We start from the raw sequence: 19,990 nt of genomic DNA on the forward strand, positions 1-19,990 counted from the left end.
CAAGTTAAGTTATTATTAAAGAATACATGCAGCGTTTAGGAAGTATTAAGAGACGGATAATGGGTTTTGGTTTGGCCTATGATGCCGTAGTGCTAGGAATACGTTCACTCTGGCGTGTTTCAGAGACATAAACTGTAAAACATGTTAACATTTTAAACCAGGGGCTCACGGAGTACAGCTCGTGAATAAATTTAACCCTGTACATATACGTAAAGTCTTTCTTTTTAAGTACGTTTTAAATTATTTGTAACATCCATTTTGGTTAATGAGTCAAGTATAATTATTTACCCATGACTACAGAACTCCAGGACTATTAGACACTCAATACACATCACCTATTAATAATACACTTTTAAAATGTAAATATAATAGTGATTTATATGCGATGTAGAAGGCAATTCATTTATATTCAGATTCTCAGCAGACTGTTGAGTTGTTAGTTAGCTTATTTGTCTATTAAAGTAAATAACCGTTTCATGTTTAAATTACCCTAGTGAAGCACCGACTCTTAAACAACGAGCAAGTGGATATGGCACTGGTTCAGTTATGTATGATATATTTTCTTTGAGACGAAATTGAATGAATTTGATAAAACATCAGGTAAGAAGAATGTGGTCTAAGGAAAATGACCCCAGGCGGTGGAGTCTCCGAGGTGACGAGGTTACTTAGTTCCATTTTCCTCGTTGTTTTCTCTATCTTCTATTTGGAATTATAGAACCAAAATAATTCATGAAGTTGTGAAAAGCTATAATCTGTCCTGATTTAGTATAATTTTAACTGTCTGTTATATGTTAAGGTATAAATATATCTGAAGAAAAAAATACTATGCATGTTTACTTGGCCGGTGTGTCCTGACCCCTGCCAGACACACGAGCCAAGGAAAATGATTACGTATTAATTTCATTTTCATTTGGAATATTTCACAAACTTATCGACTATGGCTTATATTAGTTTAAATATTTCATATATATCAAGTATAATAGTATTATAATGACATCGATGCCCATCAACAGTGATGCTGTGATCCTGCCTGTACGACAACACCTCACACAGCATCAGGCGTCGCGGGGTGAGCGCTAGTCTGAATTGTGTTGGGATGGTGTTAGTGTTTGTCCAACCTTCTTGAATGTTAAAATCATATTTATTTTGTGCGTTATGTCAGAATCTTAAACGTAACAATTCGTTGACATTGAGCATTAGACAAGTTGAAATGCATGTTCTGTCATGGGACTTATGGATAATACATTTTAAAGATATTTAATGAGAATTTTGTAACCTGAGTTCTCTCTTTAAGTTCAGTTCTTGACCACCTCCAAGGAAAATCTTGAGTGACCAGAACCGCCCTCGTGATGTGAGAGGAGACTGACATTGACCCTGGGATCACGGGGTGTATGTTGCCATTCATCTGGTGATTTTTTAGAGGTGAAGTACCGGTGCAAACTCTGGTATTACCGAGTGACATCGCTGAATGACAACAAAAAATACTTCTACCTACGACTGGACTTGCTCGAGAAATGCATTGCAAAATGACTAAGTTCAACGTTGAAAGATTACAAAGACAGCGACATTCCCTTTGTAGTTTATAACCAACACGAAGAAATGCCAGTGAATTTTATATAATCTCGTGTTAGTTGGTTTTTTATAATCTGACAGTCAGACTTTTAGTCAAGATGGGGAAATTGTCGGAAGAAAACTATGACATTCACAGCACCACCCGTATGAGGAATGTTGTGGAGCAGATGAACAGAAGTGCACGGTGTAGGTGTTGCTTGTGGATGGTGGCGCTGTGGTGTGCTGCCACTGTTATTTTCATGCTGGCCGGCTATGACACCGTAGTGCACTCCGTCGCTGTGGATCAGATGGTGCTACGTCAGGGTAGTCAGAAGTACGAGTCGTGGATAGACACGCCCGTGCCAGTGTACTACCGGGTACATGTTTTCAACCTGACTAACCCTAGCCAGTTTATGGCCGGCGCCAGACCGAGGGTGCAGGAGCTGGGACCATACGTCTACCTTATGAAGGAGAGCAAGGAAGAGATCGAGTTTCATAAGAACGGTTCTGTTTCTTATCGCTCCAGACCCATGTACTTCTTCCAGCCCCAGATGTCGTCTGGCGCGGAGGAAGACACTATTGTATCGGTCAACATTCCCTTTGTGAACGCCGCCGATGCTGTCAAAGACCAAGGATTCTTACGCGTGATCATCCAGGTGGCAAAGAAACTCCATAACTTCCAGACGCTAAGAAAACTTACTGTTGGGGAGCTCTTGTGGGGCTACAAGTCGGAGGTCATGGACTGGGCGAGGACCCTCCAGGAGCTACCCTACCCTCACCAGCTGTTTGGGCTGCTGGTGGGGTTCAACGACTCGGTGCAGGAGCCATATACTATGCACACGGGCAAAGGTGACGCTACGAAGATGAACCAGATCATCGCCTGGAACGGGCGGCAGACACTTGACTTTTGGAGTGGCGATCATTGCAACGAGATACGGGGCACCGATGCCAACGGGTTTGCCCCCGGGGTGTCGAAAGAAGACAAATTATACATTTTCAATGGCCAGCTTTGTCGGGCGATACCCCTAGTGTACAACGAAACTGTCGTCCAATCTGGTATTGATGCTTATCGCTTCGTGCCGCCTGACGACGTGTTTGACTACGGTGTCAAAAACCCAGAGAACGCCTGCTTCTGTAGCAGGGGCGGATGTCCCCCTAGTGGGATCCTGGACATGAAGCCGTGTTACTGGGGCGCCTCAGTGGGCTTCTCGTTTCCTCATTTCTACAAGGCGGACCCAAATCTCAGACACATCGTCCGAGGTCTCAGGTGAGGAATCATTACGTGCTTTACTTGTATTTATTATCACCACACTTAACCATGTGTCTTAATTCCTCAGGTTTAGGTTTATTAGGTTTTATATTGTCAGTTTCCCAATTGTTTTCTGTATTTATTTTTATTTTTCATCACTGACTAGAGTTTAGTTAAGTTAGTTCGGAAGCCAATTCATTTTATATTGCAACATGAGTGCGTCAGGTGGCATATAGATGCCATGTAACTGCAGCTCCTAATTACAGCACCTCATACGATCCCCGGAAGTACAGCGTTAATGTTTATACACTATAAACCTCGGAACAAATTGGCTGCATTAAATACCTAACAGTATGACCGAAAAGGTGTCAATATGGAAGGTGTTCTCGTGAGTGTTGTCGAATAATTCAAATAAACAAATACGAAAGGTCAACAAAAAAAATACAAGGGACGAAGAGAACAGGTTTGGGAAAGTTCGGTTTTTGTTTAATTATGAAATTATCAGTTTTAAAGCGGTTGTTGAATATTATCTTCTTTTATCAACTTAATTTCTTTGGGTCTTTTCTTACTTCGTTATGTTCTCGATGTTAATTACTAATAAACGGAGGAGAGTTGAAGGGTAAAAGTAATCACCCCCAACAGTAGTCACCCCAACAGAGTAATCACCCCCAATAGAAAGTAATCACCCCCAACAGAGAATAACCCCCCCCCCCAGCAGTAGTGTACATTGCCATCCATACAAGAGAGACAACTTCCGTACAGTCTGGAGTGGGTGTCGACGCTCCAGGCTACCACAGCACAGTAAAGCTCCTCCAACACAAAGGTCTCCCGTAAGTGACCCACCACCACCACCACCACCTGGAATAAGCCTAAGGCGAAACCTGTCCCTAAACCTTTCTCTCCAGTCTCACCAAATCAGCAGCCATGATTGTGTGGTGTTTATATTTTATGGTGTATTATTTTGTTGATTTAAATTGTTCACGGAGATACAGTGTGTGTGTGTGTGTGTGTGTGTGTGTGTGTGTCAAAATTACAAGACAACAAAAAGTTTAAGCCAGCCAGTCGATGACAGTGGACACGACAAACACTGGGCAGCAGACTAAGAAACTAAACACCGCTTACTGTATTGCACGTGAGCTGAAGTTACACATGAACTGATAGAGGACAAACTTACATACAGTACAGTACATGCACGTGTTGGGTGAACGTAAGTGAACAAGAAGTGTGAAGTGTAAGACAACTAAGCTCTCTTTACTATTTAATGTGAAGCAGTGAACATTTTTGAACAAACAACGAAGAATTTTGGTGTTAACGGAAGCCAACAACTCAGGAACAATTTTTATCAAGGATATTTTTTAATGATAGATATTTTTATGATTATTCAGGTTTTGCTATATAAAAGACGTTTCCTCTCTTGTCCTTGAAATACACTTTTTTTTCTGTATACAATGTGTAGTTTCCTTAATACACTTAATAAGTATTAGTGATGGAGTTATCGAAATATATGTATTATTTCTACTATTTAATGATCAATATACTGACCTGTATATATTTGTTATGCGGCAACAGTTCACCACTACTTTGCCGAGATATGACGTAACGTGTGAGCTAAGGTGAGTCACGAGTGTAGTAGCGGGACAGGTGTGTGTGTGTGTGTGTCTTGGGAAATTTTTTTGGAGGGTGTTTCTAATCTGCCCAATACATGTTCAGTAACCTCTCAGCGACGTAGACAGCAATGCGTGAATACAATACAATACGGAAGCGAACACTTACCGATGATTTTAAACTAGATTGAAAATTTAGCAAGGAATTGGGTAAAACAATACAGTTCGGATAGAGATTTAGTGAAAAACAAGTAATAGCAACCGAACACCACCATCAACTCGAACACGTTGGTTAGTTTTAAATATAAGTTGGACAGATATACCAGTGATAAGAACATAAGAACATATAAGAACATAAGCAAGTGGGATACTGCAGGAGGCCGACTGGCCCATACAGGGCAGATCCCTTTCACACCCATCCCAGCACTTCCATGTGCCTATCCAACTTCGTCTTGAAGCTCCCTAGCGTCCCCGATCCTACTATAGCACTCGGTAGCCTGTAGTTTGAGCTGATCCCCATCTAGTTATTATATGTCTTATTTGTGTCACTTATGTTACTTGTATATTATTTGTAATTCGTAACCCATTCCCCAAATATGTAACTGTATATTTTCAGCCTTCTGGCTGCCAAGCTCTTTCAATAAACCGTTAATTATTATTATTATTATTATTATTACTAAACCAGTGCTTGCCTATATCCTTTCTGAATCGAAATTTATCTAATTTAAAGCCATTTGTTCTAGTTATTTCGTTATTACTGAGCTTCAGAACATCTTCCATTTTACCCTTGTTAATCCCACTTACCCACTTGAACACCTCTATCATATCTCCCCTAACTCTACGCCTCTCTAATGAATGCAAGCCTAAGCTTTTCAGTCTTTCTTCATATGGAAGGTTTCTAATATTATGGATCATTTTTGTCATTCTTCTTTATACTCTCTCCAAAGAATCTATGTCCATTCTATAATAAGGACACCAGAATTGAACCGCATAATCCATGTGTGGCCTCACTAATGCTAGGTAAAGTTTCAAGATAACGTCAGCAGTTCTGTTACTCACACTCCTAGATATGAACCCAAGGGTTGGGTGTTAACAAGAGGTGGACCCCGCATGAACAAACAAGAGGCTCACTGTTGTCCCCTTCATTATTATGTTTATAAATAAGCCAGAGTTAACAGTTGATCACAGAAGCAGTTTATGCTTGTTGTGACGGTGAAAAGTTTACAGGCGGATTACATCACTTTTCAACTTATTCCTCTGTTTTTGTTTACGTTTTTCTGTCGTATTATTTCACATGGACGTACAGGAAAGTCTTGGATGGTTAATTTAGGATGAATCTATTTTGATTTTATGGAACTGAACGTAAAATATATCTAATTTATTCCCAAACCATGAAGTAATGTTTACCTATATATTCAAGCATAATATTTCCTCATCTCCTTAACCCATATTTAATAGGAATATAAACAAACTAATAAATAGCCAGAAATAGCCATCATATAACGACAACAAGTACAGGAATACCTAAAAGGAAAGTGCACTTGGTTATCACTAGTGTGAGGGTAAACACATAGTCCACCTTGGTGAGATAAAATAAACAGGGTGTTGTCCCACGCCACTTGATACATCCTCGTTGTCAGGGTACAAGCCAGGAACCCACTGATAATCTTTGCCAGGATCCCATCGACCTGTAGTAGGTGTCAGTGTAGTGGTATACGGTCTCCTGCACCAGCCACACAACTCCCCGACGGACAGGAAGCGACACTCACCCTCCACACCGCCACGACACAACAAACAGTCAGGGTTGGATAAATGATCATAGGATCAAATTCCTTTACTATTCACATATTTTGTATCTAGTGAAAATGATCTGGATGAGGTTGTAATTTATCTGAACATCTGGCCAAACCAACTAACTTTTTTCTTATTTTACTTTCGTTTTTTGAACTACGTATAACTTGAGTTTCCACGGATCATATAGTGACCGTCATATTGCTTCTTAATGATTCTAGGGGTCAATGGGTCAGAGGTCAAGATTATGGTCACCTAAAATATTAGTCTCAGACCCCGTAATTTGAGTTTACATGTACGACTTATATACTGTATACCTACTGTACTGTACCTCGCCCTGTACTACTGTGTGATAATATCGTTAAAGTTTACATATATTTATGTAAGATAAAAATTTACCTTAAATTTAATGAATTGATCATCCGTAACGTTACCTAACTTGTCCTGTTTATTCTTAATTACGTAATTGCGTATACAATGAATACTTATTATATTTAATGCCATAATTACATTTCCACTTAATATATATATATATATATATATATATATATATATATATATATATATATATATATATATATATATATATATATATATATATATATATATATATATATATATATATGTATGTGTGTGTGTGTGTGCGTGCACGCTTAAGTATGTATACACATGCGTGCGTGCGTGTGCGTTGAGCAAGTTGGTATCACGAATGGAGATTTAGTCATATGTTGACCTTGTGAGAAATTAGTCATGATGTAGACTCCATTATCCTGTGTTGGGCGCCGGAAAGTTTAACCACACACTCGCCGGCGGCTGTAAGACATCCTCCTCACCCCTCCACGGTTCACCTGAACCCTCCCTCCCTCTGTCTCACAAGATGAATATTCCTCGTAATGAACATGGGAGAATGTATGTAACTGATTGACAGAAGTAAAGCACAGAAATAAGGTTAAAAAATGAGGATCAACATTACACAGAGACTCGGTAAATGATACACAGCGCCAGGTGATGTTTTTAGACGTTATTTTTGTCGCTCACTCAGGTGCATTCTTATGCCATCCGTCACGAGGAATATTCACCTGGGCAATGTTTGACAAGCTGACAGCAGGACACACGTTGCTAATATATTTATCTTTATTACCATAAGTCTTCATACTGCCAAGTCTTAATGATTTATATATTAGGTGTTTATAGTTCTGGTTATGTGAGTCACTCTGGTCTGTGTGGACCCGAGGGTGTTCATATGGTCGAGAGCAATATTACTGACGATGCTAGTAGAAGTGCGAGATGGGACGCGACCAAGCCTTGTCATGGCTAGGTGAAGGATCCGGTGACCTGAACACTATCACATGCTCCCCGTCACCACCTCTCTCTCTCTCTCTGTTTACTTGTTCGTCAAAGACACTATCCCCTTGATAATCATAAGTTACACGTGGTAGAAATTAGACATGTTACGCTTTGGGTTTGCCGTTTGTTTAAGTATCCGTAAAGTGTAGATGTGTGATGAGACTACCACTGAATGTCTCATCGTCAGACTAAAGTGTCTCTGTCAATGATCAAGGTCACACTTCCAGGTCAGAGGTAAACACAATGGACAATGGTCGCCCTGTACACCAGGGTATTCTTGCTGCAGGTGTCACCACGTAAAGAAAAGCTCTGATGTTTTGCGATAATTTTCCTTAATTATTTTGATATTTTATAGGTTCTACTGTGACCACCTATTATACCTATTACTATTTTATCGTGTTTTTTTTTGTTTTTTTTATTCAGTTGGCTCACTGGCTGGCCCTCTGGCACCTCTTGTTTAGACAGCTTGGACTTCCTGGCCGTGACTCGTGTTATCAGGGGTTGACTAAGGCAGTACACATTACTGCCTACGGGAATGGTAAGCGCGATAACACTATTTATACAAGACTGACGTGTTGCCGGCGATGCATCACTTGTGTCCTTGGCAAGCGCTGATGCTCCACCCCCTAGGACACCGACAGGATCCTCCCACAGGCAGGTGCTGGCCAGGTGTCACGAGCAAAGCATTTCCCGCCGTGATGCTCGGAGGGAGGAAATTTGGGCTGTTGTAACGGGGCCATGGCGCTCTCCATTATCTTTATTGTGTGGTGATAACGCGGGACAAAGCTATACATATTTAGTCCTTGTGACGGTTAGTGTATCGTTGGTGGTGGCGGTGGACGGTGTGCTAGGCGCCACGTGCTGACGCTCCCCGGCATCACTTGTGTATCTGCTTGTGTCATAAAGGAGTCTCACTGTTGACAAGAAGCAAGCGAACGTTCGTCTGGCGTAGCTTCCCTAAGCGTGCTATTTTGGAGTAGAGAGAAACGCCAGACGCTGTTGACTGCCCGTGCTGGCTTTGTTCGCCATGTGGTCATTGAGGTGCAGTGAAGTACTTTAGTGGACATACGTGTGTGCGTAATGATACACAGTAATAGTGGCCGGGGCTACAGTGGCAGACACTACAGGCTATCTCTTACAAGTAATGTCTGGTGCTATACTGAAAACTCACCAGCTACTTGCCTCACCAGACAGTGTCAATTAACAGCATAACTGTTCGTTGTTATAGACAGTTTTCACCAGCCCTGTCAACCATCACCGTCGGCTGTGTGAGCTCTGGCTAGCCGTGTTCTGGTTACGGTACAGGTAATATTACCGATGCTCACAGTACAAGTGTCCCTATTGGCGTGGTATGAATACGTCTGTGCACAGGTGTCCGGTCGGTGAGTGTGCGTGTGTGGTGTCAGGTGATGGTGACGTCGACAATACTTCGATGCTGTATTGCGATATATTTAGAGAATAAATTTCTTGGACACAAAGGTAACCACTTTATGAGGTAAGGTTGTCCTTGTGGAAAATTATATTGAAAATCACGGTGAATCAGCACCAAGACCTGAATATAATGAAAGATAAAAAGGAGACGACAACGGAAGAAGAGAAGGTGACGAAGAACGAGGAAGAAATGTTATATGAGGAGGAAGAAACGACAGAAGGTGAAAGGGAAATGACTGAAGAGGAAGAAGAAATGACAGAAGGGGAAAGAGAAATACGTGAATTGACAGAGAAGGAGTTTATAGCTCGTATACGTACCAAGAGAGTAAAGTGTTGTGTCTGTATGAGAGACGGTAAGAAAAAACGCCGTAAACACGAGGAAGACGACCTGATACATCATTACTACGACGAAACACACTACTACCCCAGACGACGCAGATGCTGTTGCTGCCGCTGGTGGTGTCTGCTGACGATGATGCTGGTGAATTTGATTCTCGTGCTGATGGTGCTGACGTGGTGGGACGTGGGGGTACACGTTGGGGTCCTGAAAACTTTGTCCATGACCGAAGGCTCCCAGAAGGACGAGATGTGGAGGACTGCCCAAATCAGCGCCCTCTACACCGTCCGCATCTTTAACCTGACTAACCCGAGTCAGTTCATGGCAGGAGGTCGGCCAACGGTTCAAGAGGTGGGGCCCTACGTATATACCATGAAGGAGCTTAAAGAAAACGTAGTGTATCATGACGATGGTTCTGTTCAGTACCAAGGGAGGCCGATGTATTTCTTCCAGCCACATTTATCATCAGGGTCGGAAGAGGATATGGTGACCACCGTCAACATCCCCTTCATCAACGCTGCAGATATGGTGAAGGACCAGGAGGCGGCGAAGACGGTGATGAAGATGATCAAGAAGCTGTACGGGTTCGACACCCTCAGGAGGCTTAGTGTGCGCGAACTCTTGTGGGGCCATCAGTCGAGGGTGTTGGACTGGGCGAGGACAATCCAGGACTTGCCGTATCCCCACCAGCAGTTTGGTCTCCTGTTGGGGCTCAACAACACCCTGCAGCCGCCCTACCTCATGCACACCGGTAAGGGAGACCCCTCCAAGATGAACAGAATTTTAGCTTGGGATGGCCACGAAGTCCTCCACTTCTGGTATGGTGACGTGTGTAACATGATCCGGGGGACTGATGCCAACGGGTTCAGACCGGGCATCTCCAAGAGCGACATGCTCTACATCTTCAACGGTCAGCTGTGTCGCTCCCTCCCGCTGGTCTACAACAGTACCGTCACCAACCATGGACTAGAGGCCTACCGCTTTGTGCACCCGGACAATATTTTCAACTACGGTCACGCCAACCCAGAGAACCACTGCTTTTGTGGCAAGGGTGGATGTCCCTCTAGGGGCATCTTGGACATGAAGCCCTGCTACTTCGGGGCTTCGATAGGTTTCTCATTCCCACATTTCTACAAGGGTCACCCCAGGCTTCGTCACATGGTCCACGGTATGAGGTAAGATTATGATTAGATTTGCAAGACAAAGTGCCTAAGCATTACAGGCGGCCAACAGGGAAGTATGCGGAGTTCATGCTGGCCTTCAGGTGGCGCCGCCGGTACAAAGTAATGTGGCGTTACCGGTGTTGTTTTCGGCGGCAGCCTTGGTCACTGCCGTAATGGTGTAACCCACAAGGTCTCTTGTTGGGTTGATACAAGGTTGACTCTCTCTATATTTATCCAAAATCAGTAGATACTGTTCTTTTTTCCGTAGCATATGAACGAAAAAGTGTTTGTTTTTCTTATAGGGACGACTTTGTGGTTCTGGTCAATAATTACACGAGTAACTCTGCGATGTTATACTATGACAGCTCGAACTGACGCAACTTGTGGCTAATTCTAGTCCTTGTTGACGAGTCTTACGTAGATAGATGTTGAGGCTACACGAGATGGTTAACAACACTTGGACTCTCTACACTCTGAGTCAACACCATCACCTTCACCAATGTATGTTTATGTGTGAGGGGGAGGCGGTAGTATTTTCCTTGTGTTGGATTCTGTTGTGATACTGTAACATAGTACTTGTGTTAGGCACCAAATGCGCAGTAAAACACATGTTCCTCGCAACACAAATGATTAAACACAGGTTGTATTTTAGATGCCAAATGATATGAATGTAAAATGAAATCAGTACGAAACGGAATGAACACAAAAAGGAGTCAGATACAGAATCATTGATAGTTTTCGTGTGTGTGTGTGTGTGGGCGGGGTGGGGGTGGAAGGGAGGTGTCGAGGTCGTGGATTAATGTGGCTGCCCCCTGCTTGACCTGCCCCCTGAATGATGAAGTGGGTTGGTCATTGAGTCACTGATAGCGATGATTGGTTGGGTAGACAGTGGGCCCACACGGGAGGTGATGAGCTGTGTTTGTTTAGCGCTTCAGCCCGCTTGTTTGGGAGGTCACCAGGTGCTCACCCTTCACCCCGCCACAACCTCCTCCTTCTCTCACCCTCCTCACCTCCACTACAGTATAAAATATTGTCCATTTCCTGATTGGTAATATGTATGCTTATGTGTGTGTGTGTGTGTGAGTGTGTGTGTGTGAGGGGAGGGGAAAGGGGTCATACGCAGTTAGGCCCACACAAAGGAATATAACCGGGCATACACACGTACACATCATGAAAATGCAATCACATACGAAGTAAACACACGCACAGACGGGCTTTCATCTTCACACACACACACACGCGCGCCATAAAAACGTTCCTCACTAGTCATTAAGTCATAGAGAGATGAAGATTCGCCAACTTTATTACACCCTAGTCGACTGAACAGGTAACGTTACTCTCTCTGGGTGTTGAGGTCAGAATCTGGGTGTACCGTTGCGCTGAGGTCAGAATCTGGGTGTACCGTTGCGCTGAGGTCAGAATCTGGGTGTACCGTTGCGCTGAGGTCAGAATCTGGGTGTACCGTTGCGCTGAGGTCAGAATCTGGGTGTACCGTTGCGCTGAGGTCAGAATCTGGGTGTACCGTTGCGCTGAGGTCAGAATCTGGGTGTACCGTTGCGCTGAGGTCAGAATCTGGGTGTACCGTTGCGCTGAGGTCAGAATCTGGGTGTACCGTTGCGCTGAGGTCAGAATCTGGGTGTACCGTTGCCAAATTTAAGCAGAATTGATGATAAACTAAACCCACCAACATATTAATAAAAGTACAATATATTAGCAGTGACCCCAAGGACGTCTAACACCATTCCCTCAGTTGGGTTTCAGTGTGCTTCAATTTTCACCAATAGCTCAAAAAATTCAAGTACTGTACGTAATTTATTCTAACTTTTCTAACTCGTACGATAATAGCCTAGAATTAAGTGGTATAATTTTTACATTAATCAAGCTAATGTCAAGGTTAATTAATGTCAAAAGGGGTGTGGTTGCCTGAGTGTGGTTCGACAGGTATGATGATTGTTATGGGGTTTCACCTTTAACCTGAATGATTAACCTGTACCATTAACCTCCAGGCCCTAATGTAGATCACTTTACGCACGGGCATTGGTAGTTGTAGCGATAGGGTGTGGTGGTTAATCTTTAGGTGAAATAAACTGAGGTCCAGATTCTTCACGTGATCCTAACCTAACCTCATTTAATCTCACCAAACTTAGCGTAAACTAACCTAACCTAACCAAACTTTACCTCCAAGGCATCGTTAGGGTGTTTAATCATGAAGTGAAATAAATTGGGGGGCTAATGTTCAGGTGAACCAGAATATTAACTATACAATTCTCTGATAATCTAGACCCGGTGACTTAAACACTCCCTCCCTCACTGACCATGAACCGTGACAGTCACTAGACATGAACCTCAACAACCAGACATAAACCTTGACAACCAGACAGTCACTAGACATGAACCTTGACAGCCAGACAACCACCAGACTTGAATATAGACAGCCACTAGTCGGGAAGACAAATAGCCAGACAGTTACTAGCCGAGGAGACAGACAGCCACTAGCAGGACACCAGACAGAAGACAGCCAATAGCAGAGAAGACAGACAGACAGCCAATAAGAACATAAGAACATAATAATGGAAGAAACTGTAGCGGGCCTGTTGGCCCATACTGGGCAGTCCCGTTTACACCCAACCCCTATTGCTCATATAAGCATCCAACCTATGTTTGAAGCTATCCAGGTATTCGAGTTAATGATGATATTTGGTAACTTGTTCCACTCATCCACTAATCTATTTCCAAACCAATGTTTACCTATTTCGCGCCTAAATATAAATTTGTCTAATTTAAAACCATTGTTAAGAGTTCGCTCCTGGTTGGATAGTTTGAGTGCCTTTGTAATGTCCCCTTTGTTCAGCCCTGACTTCCATTTAAACACCTCTATCAATAGCAGGTTGCTGCACACAGAACACGGTCAATAGTAAGACAGAACACAGCCAGCCACTATCAAAACAGACACACAGACACCCACCCACCCACTAACAGCCATGCGAGCCACGTGTCAGCCATGCATGTGTGGGCTGGCCGCCGTCGACAGGACACTCGCCGACTTTCAACTTCCGGCCACAATTGTTTCCGTTTTCCATTATTTCCAGCGGCAGATGCACAGACAATACCCCGGGGCATGTGTTATTAGTGTACCAGCCAGGATACACCGTGTTCTCTCTCCCTCCGCCTTCCCTTCCTTCCCCCCTCCCTCCGCTCTTTGTTTACACGCTGTGGGTGGTTGCAGGTCTAATGGGGGGAATCTAGGGTATAATAGGAAGTAAATTAACCCAACTCAATTATAAGGTCATGTCCCCCTGACCTAACCTAACCTAACTTAACCTAACCTAAGATTGAGGATATGGAGTCCAGTATAGGATGGATCCCATATAGTTAATGCCCTCCAATATGATTCGATCCCAGTGTTAATGTGTCGGTTAGGTGAAACTAGGTTAGGTTTGATCTGGTTTGGTTAGGTTAGGTTAGTCAGGGTTGGTTAGGTTGAGCTAAGTTACGTTAAGTTAGCATAAGTTACGTTAGGTTAAATTAAGTTAAATTGGGTTAGGCTATTTTAAATTAGATTAGGTTAAGTTAGTTTAGCTTAAAATGTACGGTATAGTATAGGGCCCGTTTGACATACCACCGCACGTGCCATGGCCCCATCACGCGCCCTCATGGTGGCAGTGTGATGATTCAACCACCAGTATGTTTGGTGTAATAATCCATTTGCCTCACAAGTACACATAAGGGGAGACACGACCATTCCTCTATCTTAATATGTCTGCTACGAGAGTGACGTCATGCACAGCTGACCCACGTGGCTGGCGCCGTAGTTTGGTCAGATATGTGTGTGTGTCCAGTGTTTGGGCGGTCAGTAGTTACCAGGAACACGTGGTTATTTACGGGGAGAAAATAACCCATCAAATGATTATAACATTAAATGACATAATAATAACAACTGTATTAATTAAGGCAATACACAACAATTAATTACCACAGTTAATGCGCCACTATAAATTACCACAGTTAATGCACCACTATAAATTACCACAGTTAATGCACCACTATAAATTATCACAGTTAATGCACCACTATAAATTACCACAGTTAATGCACAACTATAAATTACCACAGTTAATGCACGGCTTTACTAAGTACCACAAATAGTGCACAGGGTAGTAATCATCATAATTACTGCCCAATTTGTGATATGGAACTAGGCGTGTGTTGTTGTGGTGGTGGGAGAGTCAGCTGTGTCTACAAGAGTGACGGGCCCGGGCAGGATAACACGAGGCAGCTCCGGCCACCAAACTAGTTTACATAAACCTTATCATCCCCCACAAGTTGAATACACACTGACTATCATTCATGTACACCAAACACTTCCTCCCACACTCCCCCCTCACCCTGCCCCCCCACACACTCCCCTCACCCCCCATATCTCGTGCCGCCACTCAGCCGGTTTTCACAAGTGTTTACGTTTCCTGGTTCTACTCACCCTGGCAAGGTTACGTTAGGTTACGTTAGGTTACGTTAGGTTTTGTGTGTTCCCTCATCCATAACTCTTGGGTGGCACGCTCTCCCTCCCTCGCCCCTCTGGATCACTTTATACATTAGTCTCTTGTTTCTGGCTGGTCTCCCGGTTTAATATTCTTGAGTCTCTTGTATACGGAATGGCGCCAACAACAACAACAACAACAATAATAATAATAATAATAATAATAATAATGAATTTGGAAGTACTGGCAAAAAATCATAACGAATTAATATAATTTTCCCTTCAATTATGTGGTGTTAATGGTTCACTAACACCAGGCCAGAGGATGAGGTTGAGGAGAGGGCTGGGAGAGTGAACCACGTGGGCCTGCCGACAGACCCACCCCTCACCTGTAAAACTAACCTAACCCTTCACCTGTAAAACTAACCTAACCCTCTCACCTGTAAAACTTATCCTGGTAGAGTTATTTTTATGAGGTAGCCGGCGGGTCTCTGGTGACCGGTGAGCTACCTGTCGGGATCTCTTACTAATTAGTTACAGTGTGATCGTGTTCTGTCGTGGCTAGTTTTTCCTGGGACGTAATACTGCCACTCGTTATAAAAGTGATCCTAACCTAACCTAACACAACCCTAACCTAACACAACCCTAACCTAACACAACCCTAACCTAACACAACCCTAACCTAACACAACACTAACCTAACACAACCCAAACCTAACACAACCCTAACCTAACACAACCCTAACCTAACACAACCCTAACCTAACACAACCCTAACCTAACCAACCCTAACCTAACACAACCCTAACCTAACCTAACACAACCCTAACCTAACACAACCTAACTAACACACCCTAACCTAGCACAGCCTAACCTAACTAACACAACCTAACCTAACCCTAACACAGCCTAAAGCCTAACACCTAACTGGCACTAACCTAACACAACCCAAACCTACAGCCAACCCTAACCCTAAACTAACACAACCCTAACCTAACACAACCCCTAACCCTAACCTAACACAACCTAACACAACCTAACACAACCTAACCTAACACAACCTAACCTAACACAACCTAACCCTAACCTAACACAACCCCCTAACCTAACCTAACACAACCCTAAACCTAACACAACCCTAACCTAACACAACCTAACCACAACCTAACTAACCTAACACAACCCCTAACCCCTAACCTAACACAAACCTAACCTAGCCTAACACAACTAACCTACAGCCCCTAACCTAGCACAGCCTAACTGCACAGCCCCTAACCTGCACAGCCCCTAACCTACACAACCCTAACCTAACCTAACACACCCTAACCTAACCTGCTTTAGCCCAACACAACCTAACCTAACACAACACTTAACCTACAGCCCTAACCTAACCTAACACAACAACTAACCTAACACAACCCTAACCTAACACAACCCTAACCTAACCTAACACAACCCTAACCTAACCTAACGTAATCTTCCCTCGTTTTCGTGTCTTTATACTGTAATATCCTGTCAGTTGAGAGGATATTCAGTGTACATTGTCGTACAAGTTGTGTATTTACCTCCACCTTACCCTCTACTTTAACCAGTTCTCACTTAGGTCTGGCTGTGGCTGTTATCCAGAGACGGATATCTTTTCACATTTAATTATCGATGATTAGTGTTTGTAGTAATTAAGAACACTCCCTTAAAGACCTTAGTTATTAAAGCGCGGTAATAAATTATAACATTATTAACATCCTGTTTCCTCTTCGCTAATTTTCCTGCAGGATATATTAGAGCGTGGTGTGGTGGGCAAACTCAGCATCTTCACTCCGGTAATTTGGGCGTCTTGCAGGAAGCTGTCATTACAGACACCGCTCCAGGTGGTGGGATGCTGCGGGGTGTGGCTGTGTACCGTTTAATGGCACTGGTCACAAAATACACCTTAAAGCAGTCTAATATTATTTCAAGCTTACATGTTGCAGTTTACTTGGTGTATGAATTAGTATTATATGATAGCATCATTGTTTCCTTGTGGCCTTTCTTTCAGTTGATTCTTGAACAGCTTGGCATTCTTTTGTTTTCATTTGTTTGCGTGAGCTTAATAAAAGTTCATTTGACGAATGTGGAACAGATTTTGTTAACCCTCGCCCATTATACCAAGGAAAACCCATTCCTCAGGGTCGTTTGGTCGAAGGTGAGAGCGATTTCACAATGGCCAATAAACATCCTTGATATTGGCCAAGTTTTCAAGAAGAACTGCAGTGGTGACAGATCTTCCAAACATAGTCAGAGAATAACCGTCTGACAGTTGTGTATGGTGAGAATGAAGGGACGACGAAGGTTAGCTGACGCAGTTGACCGATACACAAAAGCCTCACATCAACTGCTGCTCGGGGTGAATGGTGGTGACAGGGAACGAGTTATCATTATATAGAAGCCGCTGTAATGGTGACGTCTAGCGCCTCCTGGTGAGCTGCCCACCTCACGGTCACACCATTACACCCTCACATACGATGGCCTTTGTCCACCAATTTACTGTACAATGTATTATCTGGCAGTACACAGCGCCCACACCCGAACACTTACTGGCATTTCCTGAACCGTAGCTAGAGCTCTTTTGTGTGTGTGTGTGTGTGTGTGTGTGTGTGTGTGTGTGGCCTAAGAAACACTTGTCTAAGCAACATAGTTATACTGTATCTCTAGCACAAAACTGGAGAAGATAATACACATGGTTCTGCACTCCGTCAGCCCATGATTCACCAAGGCGCTGCTGCACCATAAGCCACAAGCCCGCATAGATGATGTAGCCCAGCTGGCCGGGTACATACTGAAAGAACTGAACAAGCAGTCTCTTCAATGCTAGATTACTTGATCCAGCCCGTTTTTATACATGTCTGCTGGGAGCTGAACTCTGAACCGCTCATGTTTGCACAGTTGTCTTCTGCTTCATCACTCATATCCTATCTTAACTTTTTTTTTCCACCTTCAGGAATGTTCTGGCACAGGATGTTCTTTAAATGTGAAAATACACGAACATTAATTAATATTTTCCATACAGGATATCATTTAAATGTGAAAATACACCACCGATATTAATTACATTCCACACGTGTACATTTCATAAATAAAATAAACAAACAGTGTCGGGCCTTGAAACATATTTACTCCAGCTCGACGTGTTAATGGTGACATGGAAGTGAGAACTGTGTTAGACGAGAGAGTACAACCAAGAGTTAAGAGAGATACATTACCACACGTCACTCATGGGTCAACCAACGTATAGGGGGGAGGCAGTCGTTCCTCTCTCTCAACTGTATCTTACTGTACTGGAAATAGGACAAGTATTCTTCATCTTGGCTAACTTGGCTAGACTCTGTTGTGGCTATCTCAGTTGATTTGTACTGGGGGTGAGAATTTGGTTGGGTCCTTGTTTACGGTTGAGAATTTGGTGGGATCTTGTTTACTTTTTTAACGCTGGAATGAGAATTTATATGCTAGGAGATTCTTCAGGTGAGACTTAATTAAATCTACCTGTGATGCCATTTACTCTTGGTGTTCATAGTTTAACAAAGGGGCAGTGGGGGCTAGGACACTCGGGACCCTCATGACACTCGGGACCCTCATGACACTCAAGACACTCGGGACACTCATGACACTCAAGACACTCGGGACACTCATGACACTCAAAACACTCGGGACACTCATGACACTCAAGACACTCAAAACACTCGGGACACTCATGACACTCAAGACACTCGGGACACTCATGACACTCAAGACACTCGGGACACTCATGACACTCATGACACTCAAAACACTCGGGACACTCATGACACTCAAGACACTCAAGACACTCGGGACACTCAAGACACTCGGGACACTCAAGACACTCGGGACACTCAAGACACTCGGGACACTCAACTTTATGTAGTGTTTTCGGGTCTTTGTTTAATACAGGATGTTGGTAAGATGTTTCAGTAGTAGGTGCGGATACATTAAGTGGGAGTGGTGGTAATTATGACGTGGACCATCCGGTGTTCCTCGTCCATTGCACCATGAATTCCCACCGGAAACAATCGAATCACGTGAAGATTAGCCGGTAAGCCCCCACCCACCATCACCGGAAAGAATCAAATCAAGTGAAGATTAGCCAGTCAGCCAGTCAAATCAGTCCCCTCCCCCCCACCACCCAGTTTATTTAGCCTGATGATTAGCCATTTTAACGCTAAAACTAACCTAAGCTAACCTAACTTAACCTAAGCTAATATGTTCTAACCTAACCTAATTTATTGTAACGTAACCTAACCTTACATAATCTTATCCAAGTTAACCTAACCTAGCCCCCAGGTATAGTGTTAGGGTGGTTAATCTTCAGGTGAAACAAGGGCGGATCTTCAAAGTGATCACTGTTCGGGTTAGATTAGATAAGGAACTCCACGATGGCTCCGGTTAGATTGGGTTCTGAAGAGCTTTGTCCAACAGCAGCTTGAGCCCGGGGCATGTGGCTGCCTGGTTGGCGGGCCGTGACGTCACCAGCATGGCCACCACCCAGCTGCCGCCGTCAGGAAGTGCTGGAGGCGCCCACCTTTGTCGTTCGTACTCCCTCAGTTCGCTCACCTCCTCCCCCCCTCACTGACGAACATCTTCACCAAACAACATCTCACCACCAAGATTATAACATAGGCCAAATCCAATCAGTTTCAGGTTCTTTTAAATCCTATTACTTTTTTATATTAGGTCATACTTTGTGCTAAAACATCCTCTTCTGGGCGTCCATGATGGCTTATTTTTTAACTCATCTAATTTGATCTGTTTTTTATCTACGTCTTTTTTTAGTACCTTCATATCCATTTCAGTTGGCCTTGTACGCCCCGTGGCATAGCGAGAGGGAACCTGGTTATGTAGCCTGTCTGTGTGGCGTCCGTGCTAGGAAAGCAACACAGCGAAACAAACTGAACTAGCATCTCTCTGTCTTTACTTCTATACTCTTTGGATGGTGTTCAATAATCAGTAATAACCATCCTTATCTTGGGGATAGTTAGGGCTATGTTT

General features: G+C 43.4%; 1 protein-coding gene across 2 annotated transcripts in view; it reads left to right on the top strand.

The window, feature by feature from the left end:
* Positions 1–1,078: 1,078 nt before the first annotated feature.
* Positions 1,079–19,990, top strand: part of LOC121876529 (scavenger receptor class B member 1-like) — a 49,373-nt gene continuing 30,461 nt past the window's right edge. Inside the window, exon 1 of one of the 2 annotated variants that reach the window (XM_042381711.1) lies at positions 1,079–2,818. In XM_042381711.1, coding sequence (XP_042237645.1) covers positions 1,671–2,818 — 1,148 coding nt within the window. In that variant the 5' untranslated portion in view covers positions 1,079–1,670. Of the gene's footprint in view, positions 2,819–8,853; positions 10,486–19,990 lie in introns of those variants that run through there. The other variant, XM_042381710.1, reaches the window with a different exon arrangement.

This window comes from Homarus americanus, unplaced genomic scaffold, assembly GCF_018991925.1.
Source record: "Homarus americanus isolate GMGI-L3 unplaced genomic scaffold, GMGI_Hamer_2.0 scaffold28, whole genome shotgun sequence".
In the NCBI taxonomy this organism is placed as follows: Eukaryota; Metazoa; Arthropoda; class Malacostraca; order Decapoda; family Nephropidae; genus Homarus; species Homarus americanus.